This window comes from Sparus aurata, chromosome 3 (assembly GCF_900880675.1).
Source record: "Sparus aurata chromosome 3, fSpaAur1.1, whole genome shotgun sequence".
Classification (NCBI taxonomy): Eukaryota; Metazoa; Chordata; class Actinopteri; order Spariformes; family Sparidae; genus Sparus; species Sparus aurata.
This window is the reverse complement of record NC_044189.1, coordinates 9,211,514-9,237,030: the sequence shown is the minus strand read 5'-3', so window position 1 is coordinate 9,237,030 and position 25,517 is coordinate 9,211,514. Positions and strand designations below refer to the sequence as shown.

Genomic DNA, 25,517 nt, shown 5'->3' with positions numbered 1-25,517 from the left:
ATATATATATATATATATATATATACTTATTCCATTATGCATGTATGCAATTGAATTCCATTGTAATGTATGTATGCTAACACATGCTGTACAGTTGCTCCATTAAGTTTACAGTGAATGGTTGAAGTTGTTCAAAGACGCAACTTCTTTTTTTTTTTGCCTCTGTGTGGTTTTATTCCATTTAAAAAGGTTAATTAATCTTAAAATTCCTCTCATACAGACGACCTTGGCAAAAATGTTTTTGGTTTTTGATTAATTTCAAGAGCCACCGGACGATGTAAAACTTGTAAAATGTTGTCCCAAATGATTAAACCTGCTTGCTAGACTAGTTTGTGATAATCTTTAATAATTGGACGCCATTGTTCTGTATGTTATAACTAGTTTGGAGAGTCATGTCAGTCAAATCGAGATGAAGTGTCAGAGTGGTGTAACCGCCTTGTCATGGAGGCATTTTGCTAAGCTGAGCGGGAACACCATGTGACAGGCAAAAACAATATCCCAGAAAAGGCCCCCTGATGACACTAGTGGCTGCATGCCGGGGCTGGTACCATGGCCACGGTGAACTCTGGATTCTGATTTGCAGAGGGGGCAGATTAACTCGTAGTTACTTGACAGTATAAGCGGATATGATGTATGTGCTTGACTGCAGTTCTTAATTAATGCACCAGCTTTGAACTGTGCATAAAGACATTGACGCATTAGTTCTCAGTGCTCCCTCTATCCTCCACTATAATCCCAACCCAACTGGCAGAATAAATGTCGGCAGTGTATGTTTCAGCAAACCACAGATATCTTGCAACCTTCATGTTTCCTTAGGTTCCGTTTGCTCTTCAAATGTGGTAACAGCTCTGTGCTTACGGTCTGATTAGGATTGGGTACATCATCCACTTAGGGAAAGATAATTGTCTCTTAGTATCTGCTATGGTCGCTTCAAAAACATGGCTGGAAATTGTTCAAACGTCTTCTTTAAAATATCCGGTAGTTTCACACATTTTCACAGCTTTTGGCCCATAACTCCACCCGTGACCCCTCCACCTCCCGACAAAACCGCCAGGTCATAAACGTGTAACGTGAACACGATGTGACCCTTTCTGTAGAAAAATCAATCTGGAACATGTGACAGCCTGTGACACGTACGAATGTGAACGCATCAGTGGACTGCAGAAACATGAGCAGCCATCATTTCATCCTGGGCCGATGATCCCATCGTAGAGGGGGAAAAAAAGGGAGAGGGCTGTGAATGAACGGGACACACCCATGATTTTCATGTGGCCTTGAATTATGGTGAACGGATGGGAAAATTAGCAAGGAGGCGGCTGCTGTTCGCAGGTGGTGGAGGGCTGGAGGAGGGCCGAGTGAGGATCCGGCGGGGGGTAAGTGATGTAAAGCAGGTGATTTGTAGTCTAACAGTCGGTGGGTGGGTGAGAGTGTGTGTGTGTGTGCGTGTGTGTGTGTGTGTGTGTGTGTGTGTGTGTGTGCTGTTTGTGTGCGTGGATGTGTGATTTCATGCCAAGTGAGGAGGCAAGCAAGCAGGTGTGTGTGTCAACGATAGTGAAAGAGAAAGTGAGCATATGGGACTGACTGTGTGTGTGTGTGTGTGTGTGTGTGTGTGTGTGTGTGTGTGTGTGTGCACGTGATGGTGGGAGAGATTGGAGTGGATCTCAGAGCCCCGCTGGGTCTCTAGCACCAATTACTGTACCCTGCACATCTGCTGCCATCCTACTGAGCACAGAGTGTGTTCGGGCAATGTGCCCACACACACACACACACACACCACACTGAGCATCAATGCGGCAGCAACAAAAACTTCACAAACTCTTTAAAGCTTCTCCTTTCACCTGCCATTCCCATTAACCTCTACCTCATCTTCTCTGTCTCTCACGTCTCTTTTCCCTCTGTCTCCTCCCTTCCGGGTTTTTTTTTTCTTCCTCCTCCCGCTCCTTCCATCCAGTTTTCGCTCTAGGACCTCAATTGCTATCTGTCAGCGGTAAAATGGGCCTTGATGTAGCTCAGCTGCTGCGAGGGTACGCCGTCCACCCTTTGCTACCCCCGCTCTCCGCTCTTCTTCTCTTCCACCCTCCCCTCCCCTCGTCTCGTCCCGCCCTCTCCGCTGCGAGCGCTGACCCCCTCCGTTCGTGTGATATTGAAGTGGTCGGCGTATCGCGGCGCTCGTTCCCAATCCTCTCTTCACCTTTCATCGCCTTTGATACTCCTACAGTTTTCTTCAGATCCCTCTCCGTAGTTCCCTTCCACACACGCGATATCAGAATGGTCTAACTCCAGCTCCCAATCTCTTCTCATTCTGCTTCCTACTCCCATCCCTTCCTCCTTGGAAATAGAAGTGATGATTGTTTGTGATACTGGACGTGGTCAAACTGTCCCATTCCTCCTTGGATCCTCCTAAACCCTAGGTGTTCCCCCCCCTTCTTCTAAGCTTCCTTTCATCTTCACCCACTCTCCTTTTGTTTTTTCCCCAGAGGTTTTCTGCTTTTCACCGTCTGCTTTCTGCTTCATCTCCCTCCCATCCTCCTTACCGGTGGTGATGACTCCCTCCAGCCGGATGATGTTGGAGTGGTCGAACTGCCCCAGGATACCGGCCTCGCTGAGGAAGGAGCGCCGCTGTTTGTCCGAGCAGCCGGCCCTTAACGTCTTTATGGCCACGGGCAGCTCTCTCTTGCTGGGCAGCTTCAGGCAGCCGCGACACACCTCCCCGAAGTCGCCTGTAGGGGGAGATAGACAGACAGAGCTCATGATCCCTGCCGATCGATCAGCAACCGCGGGGAGCGGAGAAAAAGGGCAAAGTGTTACAAGTTGGATTGATGGTGAGTAATGTGTGTGCTCGGAAGAAGAGAAGGAATGAATCGGGTGTAGACAGAGGTGGGGGGGGGGGGGGGGGGGGGAAGGTTGGTGAAGAATCAGATGGAGAAATACAAACATAGAAAAAGAGAGATGACGCAAATGAACAGACACCGCTGAGGGGAGGAACGGGAGGAACATGAAATACAAAAGGATCAAAGCGACATCAAAGATGGGTTCAGGGTGCAGGTGAAATGGAGGAATATCAAGTAGAGACGAGGCAGATATTACAGCCAGAGAACAGCCAGGTGTGATTTTGGCAACGATCTGTCCGATGCCAGGCTGATTGAACTGGATTCTGCAATTTGTATCAAGCCAGGTTGAAGCGAGGTGCAAAAAAAAAAAAATCCCTCGTGTTGCCTCAAGATTATTGCCACTGCTCGTGGCCGCTGCTCTGTTTGCTGCCTTTGTTCATACCGTGTTTCATCTTTCTCTTGTTTCATAATACTCTAGGAATCCGGATGATAGCAAAGGTTAAGAAATCTTTTGCTTGCGGTTGCCGATTTGTACAAAAGAATGTCATCAGTGCATGCTCCACACTTTTGTAATCTGTCTGTACCCAATGTGCTGCTCTTACCCAGCTGCCCTCCACCCATTTCAAACACCGATCATTGGACTCGTCACAAGGAGTACAATTTGGCACGTTGCGATTGATGCACACCAACTTCCCATGTCATGGGGCTTGAGACTTTCTAACTACAGCCTGTGTTATGAACTTAGGAAATAGAGATTAAAAGACGTGGGCATTTGCTTGTCAGGAAGGGTCTAATGCTGACATCCACTGTACTTGGATGAAAAATGACCTCCAGCATGGAAAGTGCAATAGAACGGTCATTCAGGTCGGAAGTCAAGATACTTCTAGCCTGAGTTAGTCAACAGAAACAGAATATCCTGTGTTTGTGTTGTGAGGACAATGTCTTGTGCCAACTTGGTCGTTGCCATTTCCAATTCCATTCATTTAATTTGTACCTGACTGGAGTCTTTGCAAGCACATGGCCCCAGCCTACTCCCCCAGTCTCTTTTAAAGTGCGCTAATCAGGTCAGTAGATGCTTGTGAAGTTCAGAGACTCGCCTTGTAAAAGTTTGAGAAAGTCTCCGAACATAGACGCCCGCAACAAACTGATGACATTTAGATTAGAAGTTGGAACTATTGGACTTCCCTAATTGCAATCGATCGCAGCATAAGAAAAGACGACAATGGGAGATTAAAAATGCAGTCATTTAACAAATTGACCCATGCTATAGTCTTAAAGTTAGGATATCAGTGCCTTTGCTACTTCAAATGCTAAAGTGGAGAAGTACCTAGGGGTGTAACGGTACATGTGTTCGTCCCGAACCGTCAAGGTACGGACGTCATGGTCTGATGCTTGCAGTCTTGCAAAGAACATCTAACTGTCGTGCTTCTGATCCGAGAAGAACAAGAAGACACATTACACCTGCTTCTTTAGAATCAGCCGTGTAGGAAAACCATCGGAGGACGGTGTGTTGGTAGTGTTCGACAGTTAAAATAAACTTGTCATGCCTTGCCAACAGTTTCTTCCAACTATCTCAGGTTTTTTTTTTTCCCGGTTGAACTGAACAACCCAACACGACTTCAGTGGACCGTTACACCCCTTGAAGTGCCCCCTAAGTGCAGCAGTTCTGATTCCTTCCCACGTCCGGTCACACACCTGTGTGCACAATTCGCTCTATCTTGATGCTCGAGTTGTCCAACTCCTTGGCAAAGGCGTGCACGGCCTGCAGCAGGTCCTCGCAGGTCTCCGGGTCGATGTAGGTCCTCCGTGTTGGGATTTTAACTGAAAGGAAAGATGCACAATATAAGACACGCTTCAGAAAAAAAAAAAAAAGAATTTCAGAGTGTACTGCTGAGACGAGACTTTCCGCAGAACATAAAATCAACGGGACAGCAACACATCATTTGCGGTCCGCGTGCATTTCTGCTGAAAGAAACGCATAAAAAGATAAAAGTCTGGAGCGCCAGCAGCAAAGTGCCCACACGAGGCACAAAATAGATAAAAAAGAGCTAGTCTTAGATTCAAAAACCATTAGACTGTGTATGAGCAAGTAAATACTGATAGCTAGCCAACTGTTTACTTAGTGTAGAGAGACGTCCGTGGCCCTGGTGGTGCTCCTCTTTCTCTCTTAACACAAAGCAAAATATTTTCTCATGTCTGCATCATTTTATGCTCTTTTGAGGCTACAGTCAGAGGAGAAATTGGTATCTCTGCCTCCTCGGACAAAGAATTTCTCTCTGTATGATTGTTCAACATTAGACCAGAATGTTGTGTCTGGGAAAGAACTCTTTGCTCTCTGATCCGAAGACTCAAATCAATACTTGAGTTCTGCCATTGATTTTTGACATAGCAGAAACATTTTCTGCTCTCAAACCCCATTAACTGTAAGAATACTGTAAAAAGCTCAGTTTGGCATGTTTAAAACATTTTAAACTCTTTCCAAGTAGCTTCAGTGTGATTTTTTATTATTTTTTTTAATTAATAAGATACAAGCTGCTCCCGATTATGCATTCATAGCTCAGATGCTCTGTTTTTGGCTGTTTTGACCTTGCGAACTCCAGAGGCAGAGGGAGAAAAGACCGCGATCAAAGGCTCCGAGTTCTCATAGCCGACTCTGTGTTTCCTCCGCACGGCTTTAAACAGATCACAGCGCTCTTCCACGAGGGCTTTTTGTCTTCTCTGCTTGCTTCCAAAATGTTATCTCATTAACACACACACACACATACATACACACACACACACACACACACACACACACAGACATATGCAAAATACCACGCACAAAAACGCAACATAATCTTCAGTCAGAAACTGGGACAGGACAAAACAGACAGTAAAATGCTGAGGCAGATAAACCTTGAAGTGCAGCGGTACTCAGAGTTGGCTGGCTGCTTTGGTGTCAGTTTGAGTACTGCACGGTGCCTTCCAAAAAGAACAACTTAGGTACATCAGCAGAGAAATATCCCAAAAATAACATCACTCTATGTCTTCTATCCACAATGTGACACAATAAAAGTGATGTAATGTTAATCTTTAATGCAACAACAGCATTTGATAACCAATTTTAAACATTAACACCTGAATAAGTCGGTGTGTTTACCGGGGAAACTACAGGTCACTACACGCCAATGGCTGCAAAATACACCCTCTATTCTTGCCTCTAACTGTTAACTCATACGCCTACTCAGTTCAAAACCTACCCAGGGGAAGATGTAACAACTAATCACAGAAAAAAGGAAATGAGTGACATCGCTGGAGGCAAATTATCAGATAACACGAAGCTTCCTCTGGAGCCACAAAACACTTTATACTGCCTTTTTTCCCACACGTGCTGTAGTACTCCCCAAGACCTGCAAACACACTTTAAAGGTATGTGCTCTTGGCGGAGTTTCCCTTTCAAACAGAAAACCTGGCATCTAAATTCAAAACAGATGAATTATTTAACGTTGCCTTTTCCAGTCTTATCGACGACTACCCCGGCTAATTTCATTTAAGCACCTCTACAAGACTGCCTTCTGCGACACTAATGAGATGCAACCATCGGAAATTTCGGCTGACATTTCGAACCGCCGCTGATATTGACCCCCACTGTTTGACTGTACTCGACAAAACAAAAGCGCTGCCTGATCCCTCGATGAGCCCCTTGTTTTCTGTATCAACTGCTTCTGCTTAACACTAACAACTAGCAAATAAACTAGCCATAAGAAAGCCAATAACCATTAATCAATGGGCTATAGCTCTCAATTAGCCGACCTCTGACCCTTGTTACTGCATGTTAAGGCTAATCTTCCAGGAAAAGGCCTGGGAGATTTCCCAAAATCCTGGCCGAGGCTCTGAAATGTGATTACAGCTCTCGATCGACCTGAGGGATCCTATACTGGCTGCCTCATAACGGCTTATTGATCCAGCGCGCACACACACGCATGCTTCGCTAGTGTGGACGAACACACTTCCAGACATGTTTGTGTACCCACACACAAATCGACAAATAAAAGCCAAAAGTCCAATTATGAAGCAAACGAAACCTTTTTTCTATTCAAGGCCGCGGCTGAGTGGAGGATCGAAGGCTCCTTCCTGTCAAATAGGGTTTTCAAACACACTGCTGTGGCTTAAAAACCAGCTGTGCGGCACACACACACACACACAAAAGGGGATGCTCATATTCCTCGTATAGGCTGCAAACGGCACACGCAGATAGACGCACGCTCCATCGGCTCCGAGGCTGATTAGTTTCAGGGTTAACTGTGTCACTGCCACGAGCGATTGAGGGGAAACAGCATGTTCACACTCGGCTGCGTAATCTTCCACGGACCGCCGGGTTAGCTTCCCGGGCCCCAAACATTTTCATTGGAAACCAAAGGCCGCAAACTTTATCATTAAACGTCTTGTTATCTTTTTCCCCACTCATTTCCCGAGACACCTTCCCCCCCCTCTCATGCATGCAATCAAACTCTGGATGATATCTAAAAAACGGTCCGCTAATGGAGATGGCAGATTTCCTCCCCTCCCCTCCCTCCCCCCTGCTTTGCATGTTTCTAGGTCACACACTCTGACATGAAACTAATGTTCTGAGCAGTGTCACTTGTGATGAGTCTCTCCATCTCTGCCAGCTCACCTCTTCAAACTCCATCCCTCTCGCCGAAGCCTCTTCACCCAATCATTCACGCTCCCCCCTCTCCCTCCTTCTTCCCTCCGCTTCTTCATCGCACACATTTATCCGCCCATTCTCGCCGCCTCTCCGGTCCTTCCGTGTTGAAACTTTGGTTGTGAAGTGGGTTTTTAAGAGTCTTGCGGGGTGAACAGATGGGCAGGGTGACATCTTTTTTTTTTTTAAATCAGGCTTTCGTGACACGAGGTGGACCTGCAGCACCGCGAGAGCACGTTGTACCACAGTCCACGGTCACGGAACACGAAGTGGACTCAGGAGAGAGAGTGTGTGTTTGTTGGATAATGAGCACAAAAATGTGTTGGAGTGTCCGTGTTCTACTGAGAAAAAAAAGGTGTGTGTGTCGGGAAAGCGGTGCCAAAAATGTGTGGGTTTTTTTTCCGTGTTTGTGTGTGTGCACGCGTGCGCGTTTCTGTGTGTGTATTGCGTGCTTGTCAGCTGTTGGCAAGTCTTTGTTTGGGCAGATTTAATTCCCAGCCGCATGGCTTCGGCTCATTATTCATCAGGCATAGTGCTCCAAACCTCTCCAGAGGGGCTCAGCATGCTGGGAGATTAAACAACGCAAATGAGCACGCACACACACACACACACACACACACACACACGCACGCACACATACAACACTAGCGAAGCGCTGGCACGCAGACTTGCACACAAACGGGGGAAGAGATATGTCAAACTACTTCCATTCTGTCACTGTCAAACAAAAAAAGCCTATTGAGAGCGGAGTTTTAAAAAAAAAGCAGCATTTACAACCTTGTACGACATCACACACAACAACAACATTAAACGTCCGTTTTGGGATCTCGGCTGCCGCTTTCTGTCTGCCTGCGCGCCTCGTTCCGCGGCGCTCTCCTCCCCCCTCCTCCCGCTTTCCAGCTCTTTATCTTTCCCCTCCTCCTGATTTCAATCTCTCCCCCATCAAACTCAGCCGCACACACCACCTAATGGAGTGTGTCGGCGCGCTCAGAGTTGGCTAAGCGTGCACTCAGAATTAAGAATTAATGCCGCTGTGGCGCCGATGCCTCAAAAGTCATCGGTGATGCAGGCGACCGTGTGTCTGTTCACACGCATTCCAGCATATGGAAGAAGGAGAGTTTCCTCCCCCTTGTCCCCGAAGTTTGAATACCCAGAGTTAACACACACACACACACACACATACATCTGCAATATAATAGAGCGATCAAGGCTGTCACTTACACTGGAAGTACAGCTCCTCGTCTCCCTCTTGAGAAGCTTTGCTGTAGCCGCATTGTCTGAAAAAGAGAAAACAAAGACAGCCATCAGACGGGTTTTTTTTTTTTTAATTCTTTTTTTATCCCAGTTGTCAGACACAAACAAATACAAGAATCAGCTGCTGTTTATCTCGCGACAGATTATGTGAAATGTGCAATAACTGTGAAATGAGAGAGGGCGAAGACGAGAAGTATTGATAGCGGAGATGGGAGATGGATACGGAGCGGCGTTCAGAACGGATCCCTGATGCGACGGCAGCGCAGAGATCTGAGGCTGAAAAGTGCAAAATCCTGCCTGATTTGACTGCGACGTTCGCCGATGGGGCCCCCGTGATTGATACGCTAGCACTGTCGTCTCGCCCCGATGGAGTTTTTATATAAAAAGTTGAACACGTATACACACACATGGGCGATTGTACACTAGGTTATCTCTCATCCCCCCCGCTACCACAGGGGGCCTAAAGAGGAGAGAGCCTCTCTATGATCTGAGAGCTGATGGCTTTTCGGCTTATAGAGGAGAACTTGGCTCTTTAGGCCTCGCACACATGCGGTCCACACAAACACACACACATATACTGTAAGTGAGAGATTAACAAGTGATGAACAGACATTCTGGAGGGGCAGCGCCATGCTTACTTGGATTAGAGCGAGGGATGAAAAAAACAAGACACGGGGGGGGGATACTGCGCAGCGGAGGGAAGTGGGGTAAAGTTTTGATGCAGCACATCAGAGTGTGATTCTCTCAAACTGGGTGCTGGTAAAATAGATTTTAAATATATCCCGAATATGTACGGAAATGTTTGACCAAAAATACTTTGGGGTTGTTCCTCCAGCTACAGCCTGAAGGACTAATCGCAGGAGTGTGGAGCAGGCCTGCACAGTTCAATTTATCTACGTATAAATCACAGAAGCTGAACTTTTTTCATATAAGGTAATTTGTCTCATAAAGTAGCATTATGATGAAATACCGCAGCATAGCAGAGATTCCCTGGCCTACAAATCTTGTTCGGAAAACCTGATTTGAATGGTACAGACCCCGAAGGACGTCGCAGCATCGTGATTTGAATCCATCCTTTCGAGTGAAAATCAAAGTGGTGATGCGAAAAATGCAATCTAGAGATCCGTCAAAAGTAATTGCGATATGATTTCTTTGACCATATGGTTTGTTTGTGCATGAGTTCATATCTGCAAGCATCGAATCAACAAGTGTTACGTGGGAGTCCACCGTCTCCCATTAATTACCTCGACTGAGGCGGCCAGCCGTGGTCTAAAGAAATATGTTCTCACCTGCCGCAATAGCATTAAAGAGCTCTTAAGTGTTTTTGGGCCATTTCTTCAGCAAAGCGTCTATCACTCCCAGTCAGTTAAGCCCTCCCTTTGTATGTGCGCGCGCACACACACACACACTCCGGTCCAATGGGCCCACGCATTACGCTGCCTCCCCCTCGTATCAAAGCTGGAGTTGGTGTTTACACCTTCAGCGAGGCAGAGCTATTCCGTTCATGAAGAGAAAAAATAAATTTAACTTTTCGAATCTGGGAGAGTAGAGAGTCCGAAGTCCACCCACCACAGTCTCACAAAAATCCTGTTGGAAGCACTCTCAACTTTTGATTGCAACGCGTTGAAGTTAAAACTTGAGGTCAGGACCGATGTCACCGAGCTGCATTTGTGCGTTTTCGAATTTGAGTGTCAGAACACATCAGCGCTTCACACGGAACCGGTGCTCATAGTTCACAGAGAGGCCGACGGACCCGTCATATAGGGTCACGCGCAAGCGCGTGGGCGCAGAAAAATATGCGAGCGTGCGTGCTTGTGTTTATAGGGTTGTGGGATTTCATTTTTTGCATGTGCGTGTCCCTGTGAGTGTTTGCGCCTGGGAAAAGATGTGATCCAGGGCGAGGCTGACACATCCCTCAGCCCGTGTAGCAGCGGGGTCTGAGACAAGGTCAGGACCCTGTCTGTCAAAACACACCAGCAGACACATGCAGCACAGATCCTCAGGGCAGGAGATACCAGACAGGGGAGAGGAGACAAGAATTAATAGATAAGGGAGCGCAGCGGTAAAGGGGAGGAAGTGGGGGAGAAAAAACGGGAGGGAGACGAGGACGAAGGGCATGACTGTACAAGGGGAAACAAGATGCACGATGCCTAAAGGATGGGGGAAAGAGGTAACGGGGAACATGACACGGGGGCGAGGGGCGAAGAGGGTGGGTGAATCATCGAGAGGAAATGCAGGGAAGTTCGGAGAGGAAGTGACAAGAAAATAAGAGGTTGCTGGTAAAAGAGGGTAATTGGGCAGAAGGGTACATAAGGAAAGTAGAAATAGTTAAAAAGGCACCTAGTATAGCCCGTCAAGTGCACAGTCAGGGGCAGAGGAGGGAGCTAGGAGAGAAGGGAAGGATGCTAAAGATGAAGGAGGCAAGGCAATGGTGGAAGAGCGGCATAGCAGCAAGCGGAAGTGAGGAGACAAGGAGGCAAATGAGCCTTTAAGAAAGGAAATAAGGAAGAATAGGAATAATTTGCCTCCATTCCATTTCAATCACTTCTTTTTCGAAATGTCACAGATGTGACAAAAATGAAATGGCAGATGCAGAGTAGTTCTTTTTGGGAATAATTCAACGGTAACAGTCTCCGTCGCATTTTTTAAGTTCGCCTCAGATACAGTACCGAGGGAACTGGGCCAAACAGCTTGACAAAAAGAGAATTCTTTTGGCTTATTATCAGTCTCTTGGTATGAAGACAGCTAGAGACAGAAGGAAAAAGAAGCGCAGAGGGTGCAAGAGGAGATGATGGGACGGCTGGGAGGGGAATGAAAGCAGGAGAGGAGGGAGGAGGAGGAGGGAGGAGGAGGAGGGGGAGGAGGAGGAGGGGGGGGAGGAGTGCAGACATGCCAGTGTACCTGGGCATCAGCTGTGTGAAGGGAGGAAGAGGAGAGAGAAGAGGAGGAGGAGGAGGAAGAGTGGAGAAGGAGGTCGAGAGCAGCACCACGCTAGCAGGAGTTACATTGGAGGAGCTCGAGCAGACGCTGCTGGGAAAAAAACAAGGAGGGGAGGGGAGGGGGAGGGAGGGGGAGGGGGAGGGAGGGGAGGGAGTGCCAATGTCAATTCTCCGGCTCGTTTCATTACTTTAAAAGACGGTCAGTCAATACAACTTTGGATTGATGAATCCATTCCCCCAATTCTAATAATTGGAAAAATGACGGATGCCGCCAAATAAAACAAAAAACATGGAAAGATGATAAAATGATCGTTACAATGAAAACACATATTCCCCGTTTTGAAAATATCTCCTGAATCTCTTTTACACCCTCCCAGATCTGGTTCCAATTTTAAGCCCTTTATTTGCGAGAATTTTGGACCCGTTTTTTAAAATGTTCACACTTCAGAAGAACCAGATGGCGGAGAGAGAAACGTGCCGATGCCAAAACACTGAAGATTCTGGCCAAACTCCGTCGCCGTCAGCTCAGCCTCATCAAATGTTCATTCTGGCAGGAGTTTTCATCTTAAGGTTTAGTCTTTGTCATTTTCAGATTTTTTTTTTAACTGAGCAAAGGTAAAACTGCTGAAAACCAAACTTATAGGTCCAGTGTGCGGGAACTTAGGGAATAACGTATTCATCATTATGTTGTCATTAGGGAATAATCACCTGAATTTAAGAACCTTTTATCTACAGAGGGAGCAGGTCCACCTCAGCAGAGTCGGCCATATTGCACCGCCCCGTTTCTACAGTAGCCAAAATGGGAAAAACCAAAAACAATGGCTCACAGGCGGGGATTTTTGGATTTTTCGCAGACTGGTCCTTTAAGAATTAAATTAACCTAAATATAAATATTATATCCTATTGTTTTTGTTCTGTATGTGCATTTTTGTCAACAAATCCCACAGAACGACCAAAAAGTGCCAATTTGCTAGTCCGTCACTCGTCAACGTCCTATTTTGCCAACCCGTCTGTGGCCCTCAGCCCTGAGCCTAATCAAGACGTCCAATTGAAGATGATTTAAATCTTTTTTTTAAAACACGTCACAAAATACGATTTCATTTTCAATTAAGGCTCAATAACTTCCTAAAACAGCTGGATAGTAGTTGAAGCCAACTTTTCATCCAGAGCAATGATGTGTTTGGTTTTTTTATATCGTTTTTGGTGGAAAAGCGGAGCTCATAGCACAAAGCTACCACAAGCTTTGGGTGACATGAAATGACGAATAACTAGAATGGCACTCAATAGAGCGCATATGTCTGCCAAGGTCATAGATACCAGTCACCTGAAGTTGCCTGATTTCTCTCATCAATATTTAATGCATTGTTGAAATCTGTGTTCCTGCTGGAAAAACCAACCAACCAACCAACCAACCAACAAACAAATGGACACAAGACAAAACATTCCCTCTCTGGCGGAGTTAAAGATATGGAATATTGCCAGCCTTGTGCCTTAAACTGTCGACATGGCCAACTTGGAAAATGTCTTTTTCTGGTTTTGACATAAGAATTTGGGTCATTTAGGTCAAATTTGCCCAATTTACTCAATGTGTACCAAGCTTCTAACTGCATACTTTTTCATTATAGTGTTTGATAACCGAGGGTTTTCTTAGCTGCACCTCGTCTGGGCAAAATGCTATCTAAGGCACACAGCTTGAAAACAATGTAACGGTAATCTAAACTCAACGTGTTGTCCTCACAAGCCATCGTGGCTTCAGATGAGAAAATTACCTCTAACCTTACCCTATACTTATATGCTTACGGATTGTAAATTCAAATTTCTCTCTCATTTCGAGGTGATTATATGTGCAGCCCACACAATAGTGTTTTGAGGCGAGAACATTAAAGCAAAAAAAAAAAAAGAAAAGAGAGAGAGAAAAAGAAAAAAGGGAACGAATGCCATGTAAATGAAGCCTATTCAACGCCCCGCTCTCTCCTCTCTGTACCTGAATTCTCCTCAAAAAAATAAAGTGCGGTTATGGAAATAATATGAATAATAGGTGGGAGAGCCGGAATAGAATCCTAGCTGACAGGTACCAGCGAAGCAGAGGGAATTGAGGCCAGCGGGGACTTATGTAGGGCAAAACACATGGAGAATTTGGGGGATGTCAGAAAATCTACTTTTAACTACTAATGAAAATCTACTTTTTAATCCGCCGTCAATCTTTTTTAAGCATCGGCAAGACTGGTTACAGGTTACAAGGCAGTTTTTGGATTTGGGTTAAGAGTAATTAACAGGTTTATACTTAGAAGTGTGTCAATAATTCATGAGGACATATTTCCAAAACGGACACGGACAACTTTCACATATAAAATGCAGGATGTCTGGGTCTGGTGGTAGGGGGGCTTCTCTGAGACACGAGAGCACTGATCTGTACAAGACAGGCAGGAAACTCCACTACAGGGCTCGAGACCTTTTCTCCTGGCCTGCCCGTCCCTCCCTCGCCCTTCTTCATCCCTCGGATTCCGCCTTTTGTCGCTGTGTCGCCAAGACTCAGTGGCCCTATGAAATGACCCTCCGCTTTATTTCCCCCTTTTCTTCTTGATCGCCTCTCCATCTTCTGCGCCTGATAACTTGTAACTCTATCTCACACACACACACACACAAACACACATTCAACCGCAAGGGAAACACACATCTATGCTGGTGCGGCCGGCGAAGGGTAAACAATCCCCGCGCTGACCAGTCGAGCCTGGGCTTCTCGGAGGATGTCTGGGCAACGCTCTGGAACTCTGGTTCCATCAAACTCCGTCAGGCACCGATGGACTGCATGTTGGGAGTGTGTGTGTGTGTGTGTGTGTGTGTGTGTGTGTGCGTTTCATGTGTTTGGCTCCATGATTCTCCACATTATTCTTACTGACATACATCATTTGTTGGGAGTCATTCCTATGTACATCACGGTAATGCGATTGTCTCACACTGGACAAAATACCCACCAGCACCCATTAACATCTGGCTTTTGTCTTTTGACCGATACTGATGGTGACTTATCTGTTTCAGCTCTGATTGGCTGCGATGGAAAACATCGGAAACCCAAGGGGAGGACATGTTAATTTACAGCCCTTTTTCCAGCACAATAAGGACGTCCTTTTAGACGGGAGTAGAAGATATTGAAAACGCTGCTTTTATTTCCCCTGTTCCCCTTTCTGGCGCATTTGTGTGACATCAGACGTGAAACACCAGAATAACAACACCAGAATAACAGCATCTTAGTTATATGTCGCTGCACACGGGTCCAGATGCTGCTCCGTACACAAGACGTTCAATAATGGCCGGCAAAATATTAAGATGTCACTAATCTTCAAATCCTTTGAGACATTTGTGTAAAATGTTTTGACATACTGGTCCTGTGAGCCAAAAGTCTGGTGCATCTGGACTCTACGTGGACATTTCTTGAAGAAATTCTCTCGAGTTGTTTATGAGATATTGTGTTTGCAGGAATGGGTCAAATGGATGAACAGGCGGACTGAGCAGGCCGTGGGTATCGTCCAGGCAGGGGCATGAAAACAGAAAAAAATCACTCATTTATCAGCGACGTGGAAGAAACAGTCGCCCATTTTTAGTGAGTTTAAGCTGAAGACCCCGGCAGTGAACGATTAGAAGAGACTGAAGCAGTAAGACGGCCATTTTTGGACACCTGTAGCACCAGAAGAGCCGGACATGGTACTTGAACAAGACAAATACATGATATGAACAACATCACACAATAAGAAAATGAATATGAAAAACTGCACTGGAAGCTTTGGGTGTTATACCACCTGCCATCGAGTAGCCTGAGGGGAAGTGCTGCACACACACACTAATACAAGTATGCTGCTGGTGTGTTTTGGACACAGCTTCTGACCAGTACCTTACATTGAGTGTAGATTTCCATATATGTGGATGTGTGCCTTAAGTGCGTGTGACCGCCTGTGTCATGCCTTCATGTGTGTGTGTGTGTGTGTGTGTGTGTGTGTGTGTGTGAGCGGGACTCATTTGCATGCGTCTGTGTGATCAGGCGGATCGATGTAACGGAGAGCCTCCAGCCGTAGCCGGGGGCTGGCTCACTTTGCAAACACGAGAGCGCGGTAATTGAGGCATCAGGCCATTTCGCTCTTTGTCTCTATGCAAAAAATGCGAAGAGCAAGTTAATGGTCCAGCAGCGGTGAACAATGGAGACCACTTGCAATGAATGCAGGGATGGGAATAAAGGAGAGAGAGAGAGCGTTATTATTCAGTAATGTGCCGTGCACGAGGGATGACACCACCTTTCCCCACAGAGCAACAGCGTATTTAAACACTCGTGTACAGTTTTATTTTTTTTTTGCATATTCTGTGTTTTTCCCGCTGCACAGATGTTGCCTTCACTTAGCTGTGATCCGCACATGTGTATCTGCGTCTAGATCTCCCCCCCCCCCATATATTCCTTCACTGATGCTTGAGTGACAGCAGCATTTTGTATGGAGCTGCCACTAGTGAATAGAAGCCATTTCTACACCCGGTTGACTCCATCATTGCAGTGTTTTGTGTGTATTTTGAATCGGTCCGGTGGGTTTCTATATCCCAATCCCTCCCCCCCCCCTCTTTAGACAGGTAGGAGGAAAAAGGTGGAAAGGTACTTTTTCGAGGCTGAGAAGTGGCGCCGATGCGGATTTGTGTTTGTGTGCGCAGAGGCAAAGAATCGAGGGACTGCACACGAACTGTGCAAACAAATGCACTCGCATTGTATCAGAAAATCTCCCTGGATAGATGTCAATTGAATGCCGGCCAAATGAAATGCAAAAACAACACACAAAAAAAAAAATGTAAAAAAAAACACACAATAGTTTTCTGGCCATGTTCGTAACAGTGTGGGAGTCGATATGTGCTCCCTTTGCTCGTGCGCTCACATGTGTGATGGAGTGTAAAGTGTAAATTGCGCGAGTTGTGCGCGTTTTTTTTTCCCGCGTGGGTGTGCGTGAGGCGAGCTGGCAGAATATAGAATTGGACAGGAGTCAAAGAGCAAAGCGGTTGGAACGGAAAGCAGAAATTCCAATAACCCCCACCCCCCCCCCCCTCAGATCCTCCCCCTCACTTTATCTGCTCAAATGAATTAAACATGATAGTATAGCATGGGTGAGATATACTGTAGTGAGCAATAAACAAGACAATGGCATCACAACGCCCGGGAAGACAATAACAGCGCTCAGTTGACACTAGGAATGCACTGAGTGGTTGGCTTGATTGACACAAAGTAAAACAAAGCCTCGGGGCGCGATGTAGTTTTTTTGGGGGGAATAAATTAAAACTGAAAATTTCAAATATTTACAATGTTAATGAAGTAATAATACAAACTCATAAAAATTTATCTTTTCCGCAACTGAATAAACAAGCGGTTCTCAGGGGAAAATGAGGTCTGCAGAACCACTGTTTGAGGCGAGGTAGGTGGCAGGGTCCGCCAAATATAAACAAGTAAACAGTGTGAGATTGTGTTGTCCTTTCAGGTCAGTTTGTGTACTCAGTTTGTTCAGCCGCGAAAACAAAGAGTTTGTTTATTTAGTTTGTTCAGGCGTAAATAAATAAAAATCGGTTCTCTTCTGTTAAAATGTATTTCCCAGATCTACGTAGTGCTCCTTTAATTGCCAAATAGTGATGCTACAATAAGTGATATATTGATATTATATCATTATCGTGATATGAGACTCTGGATGTCGATTGGATGTGGAGATTTTGGATGTCTTTGTATTGTCATATGACATAAGTTTCGTCTTTCCTGGTTTTAAAGGCTCCATTACAGTTAAGTGATGTCACTTTCTGAGCTTAACACACTTGACTTTATACATCTTATTCACTTTATCTTTATTACTGGTGATATTTATAAGAAATCTCTGCCATTTTGTGATAAATATGGTATAGTTATAATCTCAAGAACATTGTTTCATTAGTGATATTGAGGTATCTGATCGAAAGTCTTGTGATGTTTTCCTGTGTAGCAGTTATGTTATTGAGATATTGTGTATGGAGATGCAGCCTAAAAATACCGCAATATTATTTCAGTGCTGCGTTAATGTCCGCTAACAACCTGAAGCTTCACAAATCATCAAGTGTTAGGGGGTAACTTTAAAGGATTAGTTCACCCCAATTTACTCTACATACCCAAGTGTTGGTATAATCCGAAAAACATTTTGAGAGCTTCACAATTAACAAGGGTGCTCCAAAACAACTGCGGAAGACAAACAAACAAACAAACACCCTGGGCACGCTGTCCATCTTTTAGCTTAGCAGCTACAGTGAAATATTTGGTTTCTAAAAGGCTTCCAGAGAATTGGATTGCACTGGACGAGTTGTAAGAGGCCATTCTATTTAACTCTTTTTTCCCCCCCATCTATTCTAGCTTTGTGGACTATGAATCTTCACCTGACTTTCCATCAGCGCTGGAATGAGTAAATGACTGAATTTAAATTCTTGGCTAATCTTATCTTTGAAAACACCCCACTTGCCTGATTTTATAATGGTTATCACCGTTCCAACACAGTATTTGTGCTCGAGTGTTCTCCGCCGCCACTATAATTTGGAATTAACGCAATAAGGCCTCTTGCGCTGATTGCTGCCGTCTGAACGGTCTCCTCCTGCCGCCGCGGAACCCTCCCGACTGAAAGTATCTTGATTGAATATTTTTGAGCCGCGGCTGAAAAACGAGGTCACTGAAGTTGCTTTCAACCCTCCGAAACCGTTCGCTTTAAATTAAATGGAAATAATAGATCCGGGCCGTCCGCTCTTAATGGAAGGATCACAAAGGAGTTCTGACCTCTTTTTAAACTCCTGGCCTGAGTGCTCCTCGTGTCAAGTGTTATGCAAGTGACACAGCTTTAAAACTTCCCTCTCATCTTTTTGCCACTCCAGAAATTCCCCTCTCCTCCTCTGTGAAAGCTAATTAAACAGCAAAGAACGATGAACTCTTCGCCCCCCCCAAAAAAAATGATCAAAGAAGGTTTTGACCCCGCCAGCTTCCGACACAGACGGCGGCATTATCAAACTGTCTTCTTTATGTCGCCTATTAGAAGATGAGTGTCGCCGGTGATGGCGCAACTCGAGTTCCTTTCACACAGGGGCTCCTCCTACCGCCGGATTACTGTAATCTGGATTATGATCTGAAAGAGTACGTGATTGTACTTTGCGATGGAGTGTTTGCACACATGTGCGTGTTGTTGTGCGTTTGTGTGACACGCTAAGGCTATTACAGTCTTAGAATGACTCGCAGGAAGTGGATGGTGGATGGTGAGCCGATTGGTTTGATGCGTGTCTGTGTATGCATATCTACCTCCTCCAGATCAGCAGCCCAACGCCCATGGAGAGCAGCATGATCAGGGCGGCCACGGACACGACGATGATGATCACCACCGGGCTCTGTTCGCTGGATGCCAGCGCCACTGGAAACGCAAAACACTCGTCACACACAGGAACAAAAACACACACTTTACCTGAAGCACAGGCTCGCCGTCTCCCCGTGACAACGCAATTCAGCGCGCCGGCATGCAGCGCACATATACTCAATTACTTTATATTAAGTGTGAACAAGAACAGGAGATGAGGAATAATAATAAGGCGATGACCTTAAAGGCTGATTTAATTTCACAGGAAGTCGGTTAGAGAGGAGGCTATTTTAGAAGAACCCACGCCCTCCTCCACATTATTAACATTCCACTTGACCCTGTTATATTACGCTGTTTGCTTCTATTCTGCTTCGCTAATTGAAACGACACCATGTGTCTCTGTAACGCACAACATACTTTTAGCACCGGCTGTATTAAAACCGATGGGAGTAGTAAACCAGAACCACAGTCTCATCTTAACGTCCACCTGCAGCTGTTCCGCTGCTTTTAAATCACATTACGAGTCGTTCATCAGCAGGTGGAGGTCGGTTCTAGTTTTCTCCTTTTTTTCCCCCCTTTTTCTAACCGATCTAAAGACTTCTCATATTCCTTCACAGATCCCCCCTTATTGATCGTGTGATCAACACAACGACCGCTACTTCAGAGTTGAGATCGCACAGACTCACAACAATTGATCGTTAAAGGGCGACTTAAATCATTTGGCACATTAAAGTGTGTTTACAGGTCTTGTGTACAGGTGAGTACAACCATGCTACTGCTATGTGAAAAAAGTAGTTCAAAGTCTTTGGTGGCTCCAGAGGAATCTGCACGTCATCTGATCAACTGCCTCAAGTGATGTCACTCGGTGGCGAAGTTGCATTGTGGGTAATGTAGGCAGCATGTTTTGAAAAAGAAGAAGAACGCGTGCCGATTTTGATCATTTGTTTTTAAACTGTCCATAAACTGTGCACCTGGAGTGCAAGTGCAAGGCCAGTGGACATTTTTCAAAACGTTGCCACAAAACAATGTCTCAAATGAGTGCCACTTTCCTGGCAACTTCCTCTTAAACCACAGGAGGCCTCACACTACTTCCCCCCCCCCCAAGACTTGGTGGAGTTAAGGTGCAACTGAACAATTATTGTAACTGCGTACGATCTCAAATTAACTCAAATCTCAAAATTCCTTGATCCTGAAGGAGATTTAAGATGTCACAGTTTCTGTCAGAGCTTCCTCATCACTGAGGATGACTGGTTAGGACACAGCAGCTGTCCTGATAACACTGCCTCAGCGTTCAGGGCAGCCAAGGCCAATAGATATACTGTAATGTACTTGGCTTCAGACACTTTTCAGCCTCATATAAGTAAAAGTAAGAATGGTTTCTTCATAAGATTCCAACACCCAATAGAATCCATATATATGAACGGATGAGTGAAAAGTAGTGGCCTAAAGAAATTGTTCCCTCCCAAAACAGTGTTGTCACTTGCGGCTCTTACATCTGTTCTCCTCTATTGAGCTTCAGTAAATACTCCTGAACTCTCCTGAACCTCTTTTGTTAACGACCCGACCAAAATTCCTTCCCATCGTCTGCGGAGACTGGAAAAGTTGAGGCTCAAAGTTGCTGACTTGTGGAATTATTCAAGGAAACAATTGTTGGGTTTTTTTGCCAGCTGCTGTTTTTTCTGAGGTCAGGATTTAAATTTGAACCTCATCAGATCTTACAGACGTTCTTACAGTCCTGGGACACAGCAGAGCATAAACTAGCCTTTACTTATCATCATTTTCATTGTTCACACTTGCCAAAGAAAACATTCATTATAACGTGTCGGAGCTTGGAGAGTCTTTCCCCTCGATATTGCCGCGGACCTTCCGACTCTCGCCGCTTTCTTTCAGTGAACCTTCAACCGGTTACATTCCCTGATGCATTATTCACTTGACAGATAAATGCCATAATCTTGATGATAATGTATTGCCCCCACTGTTTAGAATATTTTTGCATGTCTGTGTTTCGCACATGGCCGCTGGCTTGTGAGAACTCGGGTCATAAGTCGTTTGACCGTCGATCCCGCCCGAGGCAAAAAAAACGAAGAAAACTGAATATGCATCGTCCCAAAAAAAAGTTTGTGCAACCACTGTAAGACCTCTAACCCTAAAGCGAGAAACAAAGAAGCACGCAGCCCCCGTCCGCTCGGAAAAATAAATAAATAATCTGTTGTTAAAACTGGTCTCGTGCCAAACTTGTGGAAGACAGTGGTTGTCGCGGGGCAGCTCTCAGGTGAGTTCAACTGTGTAAAATGTTGCAAGACCATGAAAGCGCAACGAATCCGTGTCCTGGAAGACTAAGAACGAGTTCAAAACAGAGAATCTGTGAGGAGTGCGAGGCATGAAACACACACCAGACCCTGAGGTGGCACGAGGGACGCTGGTATCAACTCCCGACAAAGAGGAACCATTTCACAGCTTACTGGTAAAACCTCAAATCTTCACACATAATCTCAGACACAGTCGCATCCCCCTTCTCCGTCTCTCGCGCTCTAGCGGCACGCCTCATTGTGTGGGCTGGCCAGGTGCCTACGCAAACCCCCCCCCCATCCCGATCTGCCTGCCGGCGCCGAGAGGAGGGAGTGAAGAGAAAGTGAGGAGAAGGAGGGGAGGAGGCGTTAAAAAAAAAAAAAACGGGTACTCACACTCGCCAAGTGTCTGCAGCTCCAGGGGAGCGCTGTACGCTCCGTAGTCGATGGGCGGCGGAGAGGAGGAGGAGGACGATGAGGAAGAGGTAGAGGAGGATGAGGAAGCGGAGGAAGAAGAAGAAGAAGAAGAGGAGGAGGAGGACGAGAGAGGGGAGGAGGAGAGGGGCGAGGAGGGGGCCGGCGTGGAGAACGGGCGGATGAGGAAGACGTATGTGGTGCCAGGTTTGAGGTTGTTGACACTGATCCGTGTGGCGGCAGTCTTCACAGTAGAATAACTCTGATCCTTTTGTTCCTGCGGAGACAAGAGAGCGAGAAAAAAAGTCAGAGACGGAGGAAACAAAAGACAGGGAGGCGGGAGGGCAAAGGGAGGAAAAGGAGTGAGACGAGTAGGTGGAATGCACGCCTTGTTCATTTTCCAAGGCACAGTTTGTAACGCCGGGGGGGGGGCGCGCGAGACAATTTTGTAACCGAGTCGAAGGTCTTTGGTAATGTTTCATTTATCGACAGAGAGCGGCTCAGTGTTCCGGAAAAGTCGGGCGAAAAGTTTCAGAAAAGTTTTGCAAAGTTCGGTCTCCGTTAAAGGGAGCAGTCACCCCGAAGAACCCCTCTTAACTGGAGCGCTGTTTATCCATCTGGGTTGTTCTGGTGCGAGTTGCAGTCTGTCTTCTCGACAATATGATGGAGCTGCGTGGCGCTCGGCTTGTGGTGTTCAAAGGCGCCAACGGAAGACATTTAAAAAGCTCACCATCCGGTTACTTAAGATCATCCGTAGACCTTGCCGTGAGCAGCTCCACGGAGGAACTATTTCCCCTCGACCAAACTACACCCCACCAACCGTATCGACCCATAGACGAAAGCGAACCAACCCTTATGTACGACTCTCCGCTTTGTAAAATAATTGATGATAAGAAACCCAGACAGTGACAGAGGAGCGACTCTGTTCATTAGAGAGGGTCTTTCAGAACGCAAACAGGAAGACGGTGCTCGTTTGTTTTTTTTCCTCTCTGCGAAAATGACTCACACCTCGCAAAAAGTGGGCACAATGAGGGCAGCGAGTGGGTGACAGGCACTGACGCGATTAGCTCCGCTCGTCGTCTGATACGTTTGTTTTCCCGCCTGTTTTTTTTTTTTCTTTTTTTTCCCGCAATCTGCGTCCCATCTCCGCCTCGCTTCAGCTAGCGGTCCTTATTGTGTCTTGTGCAAGTCACGCCTCTGCGTGTCAATAAGATTACTCCGAGTTGGGGTGGGGTGGGGGGGTGATGTGTTATAGAGAGCTCCGGTGATCAATCTGATCTACGTGCAAGGGAGTAAAATGAGGTAGAGCAGGAGGACATGAGTGTAATGAGGAGTCGGGACGGCGCGCGTGGTCGTTATTGCTTTTTAACTTACGTCCGAGAAGAGTGTTGCTCGGAAAAGGAGAATAAAGGGAGCGGAGAGTCGGAGAAGGGGGACACGGGCAGAGCGAAATAAAGAAGAGATTAAGCGAGAATGGCGGCTACTGTATAATGAGTGACTCCTGTGGAGTGAGCTAATACAGTATGTGACAGGGTGAGGAGAACGAAGGAGGACGGGGAGGAGAAGTTCTCCGAAAAGACGAGTGGGAGGAGGAAAAAAAAAATAACAACAGCAGAGTCAGAGATGGCACTTTGCAAATTTGGCTTTATGAATAAACAGCGATTTTTCATTGTTAGTCATCGCCAGTGGGAGCCATTATTGTCGTCGTCAATGTGTTACTTGTTATGATCCGTATTAAATTAATACCTCATACATTACAGTGTTATCAAAGGATAATTAAGTGGCTTTCAGAAATACCATAAGCACACTGTGGGCCAATACTGTAAAGCTGCATGTTGATAATAATAAAAAAGAAAAGATGGAGGAAACAGTCCTTTTCCCTGACAGAGCCATATTTTATGCTTTAATAGGCTCTTTGCTGCAGTGAAGTCGGTCTTTCATTTCATGGCCTGTCAACGATGCCCCTGTCTCAATCTCAGTTATTCTCCATTCATCCCTTGCAATCCCTCCATTCATCCGCCTCCCCGTGCTCTCCTCACAAAGCACCTACGTTCAGTTTTTTTTTTTAATACGACCGAGCTCTTACGAGGATCCATCCGCCGAGTCATTTTCCCGTCATCTGTCCGTAATACACCCGGTAACCTGTTTCTTTCCCCTCGGTTATCACGCGGGCATCTTATTCTTTCAAAAAACGCTGTGTCGTAAATACAGCTCCAGTTCTTTCCTCGCCCATCACCGCTCTAAATCTTCCCAAAAGATGTCGGAGTCGAGCGGCGAGGAGCGAGGGCTTTATAAAATATGGTGAGGCATAGAGATGAGGAGGAGGTGTGAAAATGGGTGAGAGTGTGACACAGCCAAAATACAAAGACCTGGCCTTGCCAGAAAAATGTAGCGTATGAAGACGGGCAGGCGTTAGCGTGACAGCTGTGGTTTACACGCATGACGGATTTACTGTGAAGACTATGAGTGTTGACGGGGTGGCCACAATCTGACAAAGTGTTGTGTTAAATGGGCGGGATAGGGCAGATGAAATTACAGTGGTTATAGAAGCATAACCATGACCATAAAAGCATAAAGAAGATGTGGCCAATATGGACTCTGGGTTCAACATGATTGGCCCTTGAAAATGCACTGGAATGACTTTTGAACGACATGTTAGGCTAATAGTTAGCAGTTCAAGACAAGAGTTTTTCCAGGAAAATCCAAAGAATGTGACATCCGAGTGCCGTGCATCACTTCAGCTCCCATACAGTGTCAACAAGTCTGCAGCACAAGCTAACGTTAGCTTAGAAATGGAATCAGCTAATGACAACAAGCGCTAACATCAGAGTCAAACAAAGTCTATGGTCAAAGCTAAAATAACGAGGCGTGACATCTAGTATGATGGTGTGGTTTAAGCTAGCTAATGTTAAGTAATGTTAGCCTGCTTGCTAACGCAGACAAACTGCAGGGCCTCCTGTCTCGAGTGGGTAGCGTCAGCTAATTAATCCAGCTTGTATTTACAAATTACTTTATCAGCTAAAACTATGAAGCAGCTAATGCTAAATCCGTGCAGCCTAGCTAAGTTACAGCTAGCTGGTAAACAAAACTATGTAACAGTGATTTTGTGTTTACCTCAACATATCTAGAAATCTGCAACATCCACACAATGGAATTAGAATATTCCTTCATTGCTTTCATCCAGTGATTTGCTGGATTCTTAGAGAATTTAGACAAACAAAAACTAATATAAGGAATCGAAGTTTACTTTATATTTACTAGTAATGATGAAGAGTACGTGGAGAAAAATGCGCTAGGAGCAGGGCTGTCCGAAGTGAAGCCTGCGGGCCCAAGTGGTTAAATTTAGCCCAGTGTTTCTGCAAACCAATGTAAGTCTTTGTTATTAAAAAATTAAACAGATTTTTTTGTGGGAGGTAGAAAATGCTGAAGGCAGAAGTCTGTCAGTAAAGGGTTTCAGACTTTACTGTCAGTGTTCATCCATGATAGAGATAACGGACACGCACAGAAGTGAAAAGCACCGTCGTGGACAGGTTGTGATGTAACAGCGGGTCTCACCTTCTCATAGTATTTGACTTCATACTCGGTGCGGCTGCTGTTGGGGTATGAGGGCTCCCTCCACACCAGGGTGATGCTCTTCTGCTCGATCTTCTCAGCTCGCAGCGCACTGATCAGCGATGGCGCTACAAATGGGGAGAAAAGGGGGGGAGGGAGGGATGAAAAAGGGAGAAGAAGACGAG

At 45.8% G+C, this 25,517-nt stretch overlaps 1 protein-coding gene across 3 annotated transcripts in view; it reads right to left on the bottom strand.

Annotated features, from left to right (window-relative positions):
* The window catches only part of epha10 (EPH receptor A10), a 170,953-nt gene that overhangs the window by 10,975 nt on the left and 134,461 nt on the right, over positions 1-25,517 (bottom strand). Inside the window, exons 6-12 of one of the 3 annotated variants that reach the window (XM_030412556.1) lie at positions 25,336-25,460; positions 21,763-22,057; positions 19,027-19,135; positions 11,671-11,799; positions 8,737-8,792; positions 4,527-4,652; positions 2,535-2,720 (exon numbers count right to left, since the gene is read on the bottom strand). In XM_030412556.1, coding sequence (XP_030268416.1) covers positions 2,535-2,720; positions 4,527-4,652; positions 8,737-8,792; positions 11,671-11,799; positions 19,027-19,135; positions 21,763-22,057; positions 25,336-25,460 — 1,026 coding nt within the window. The remainder of the gene's footprint in view (positions 1-2,534; positions 2,721-4,526; positions 4,653-8,736; positions 8,793-11,670; positions 11,800-19,026; positions 19,136-21,762; positions 22,058-25,335; positions 25,461-25,517) is intronic. The other 2 variants (XM_030412557.1, XM_030412558.1) reach the window with 2 other exon arrangements.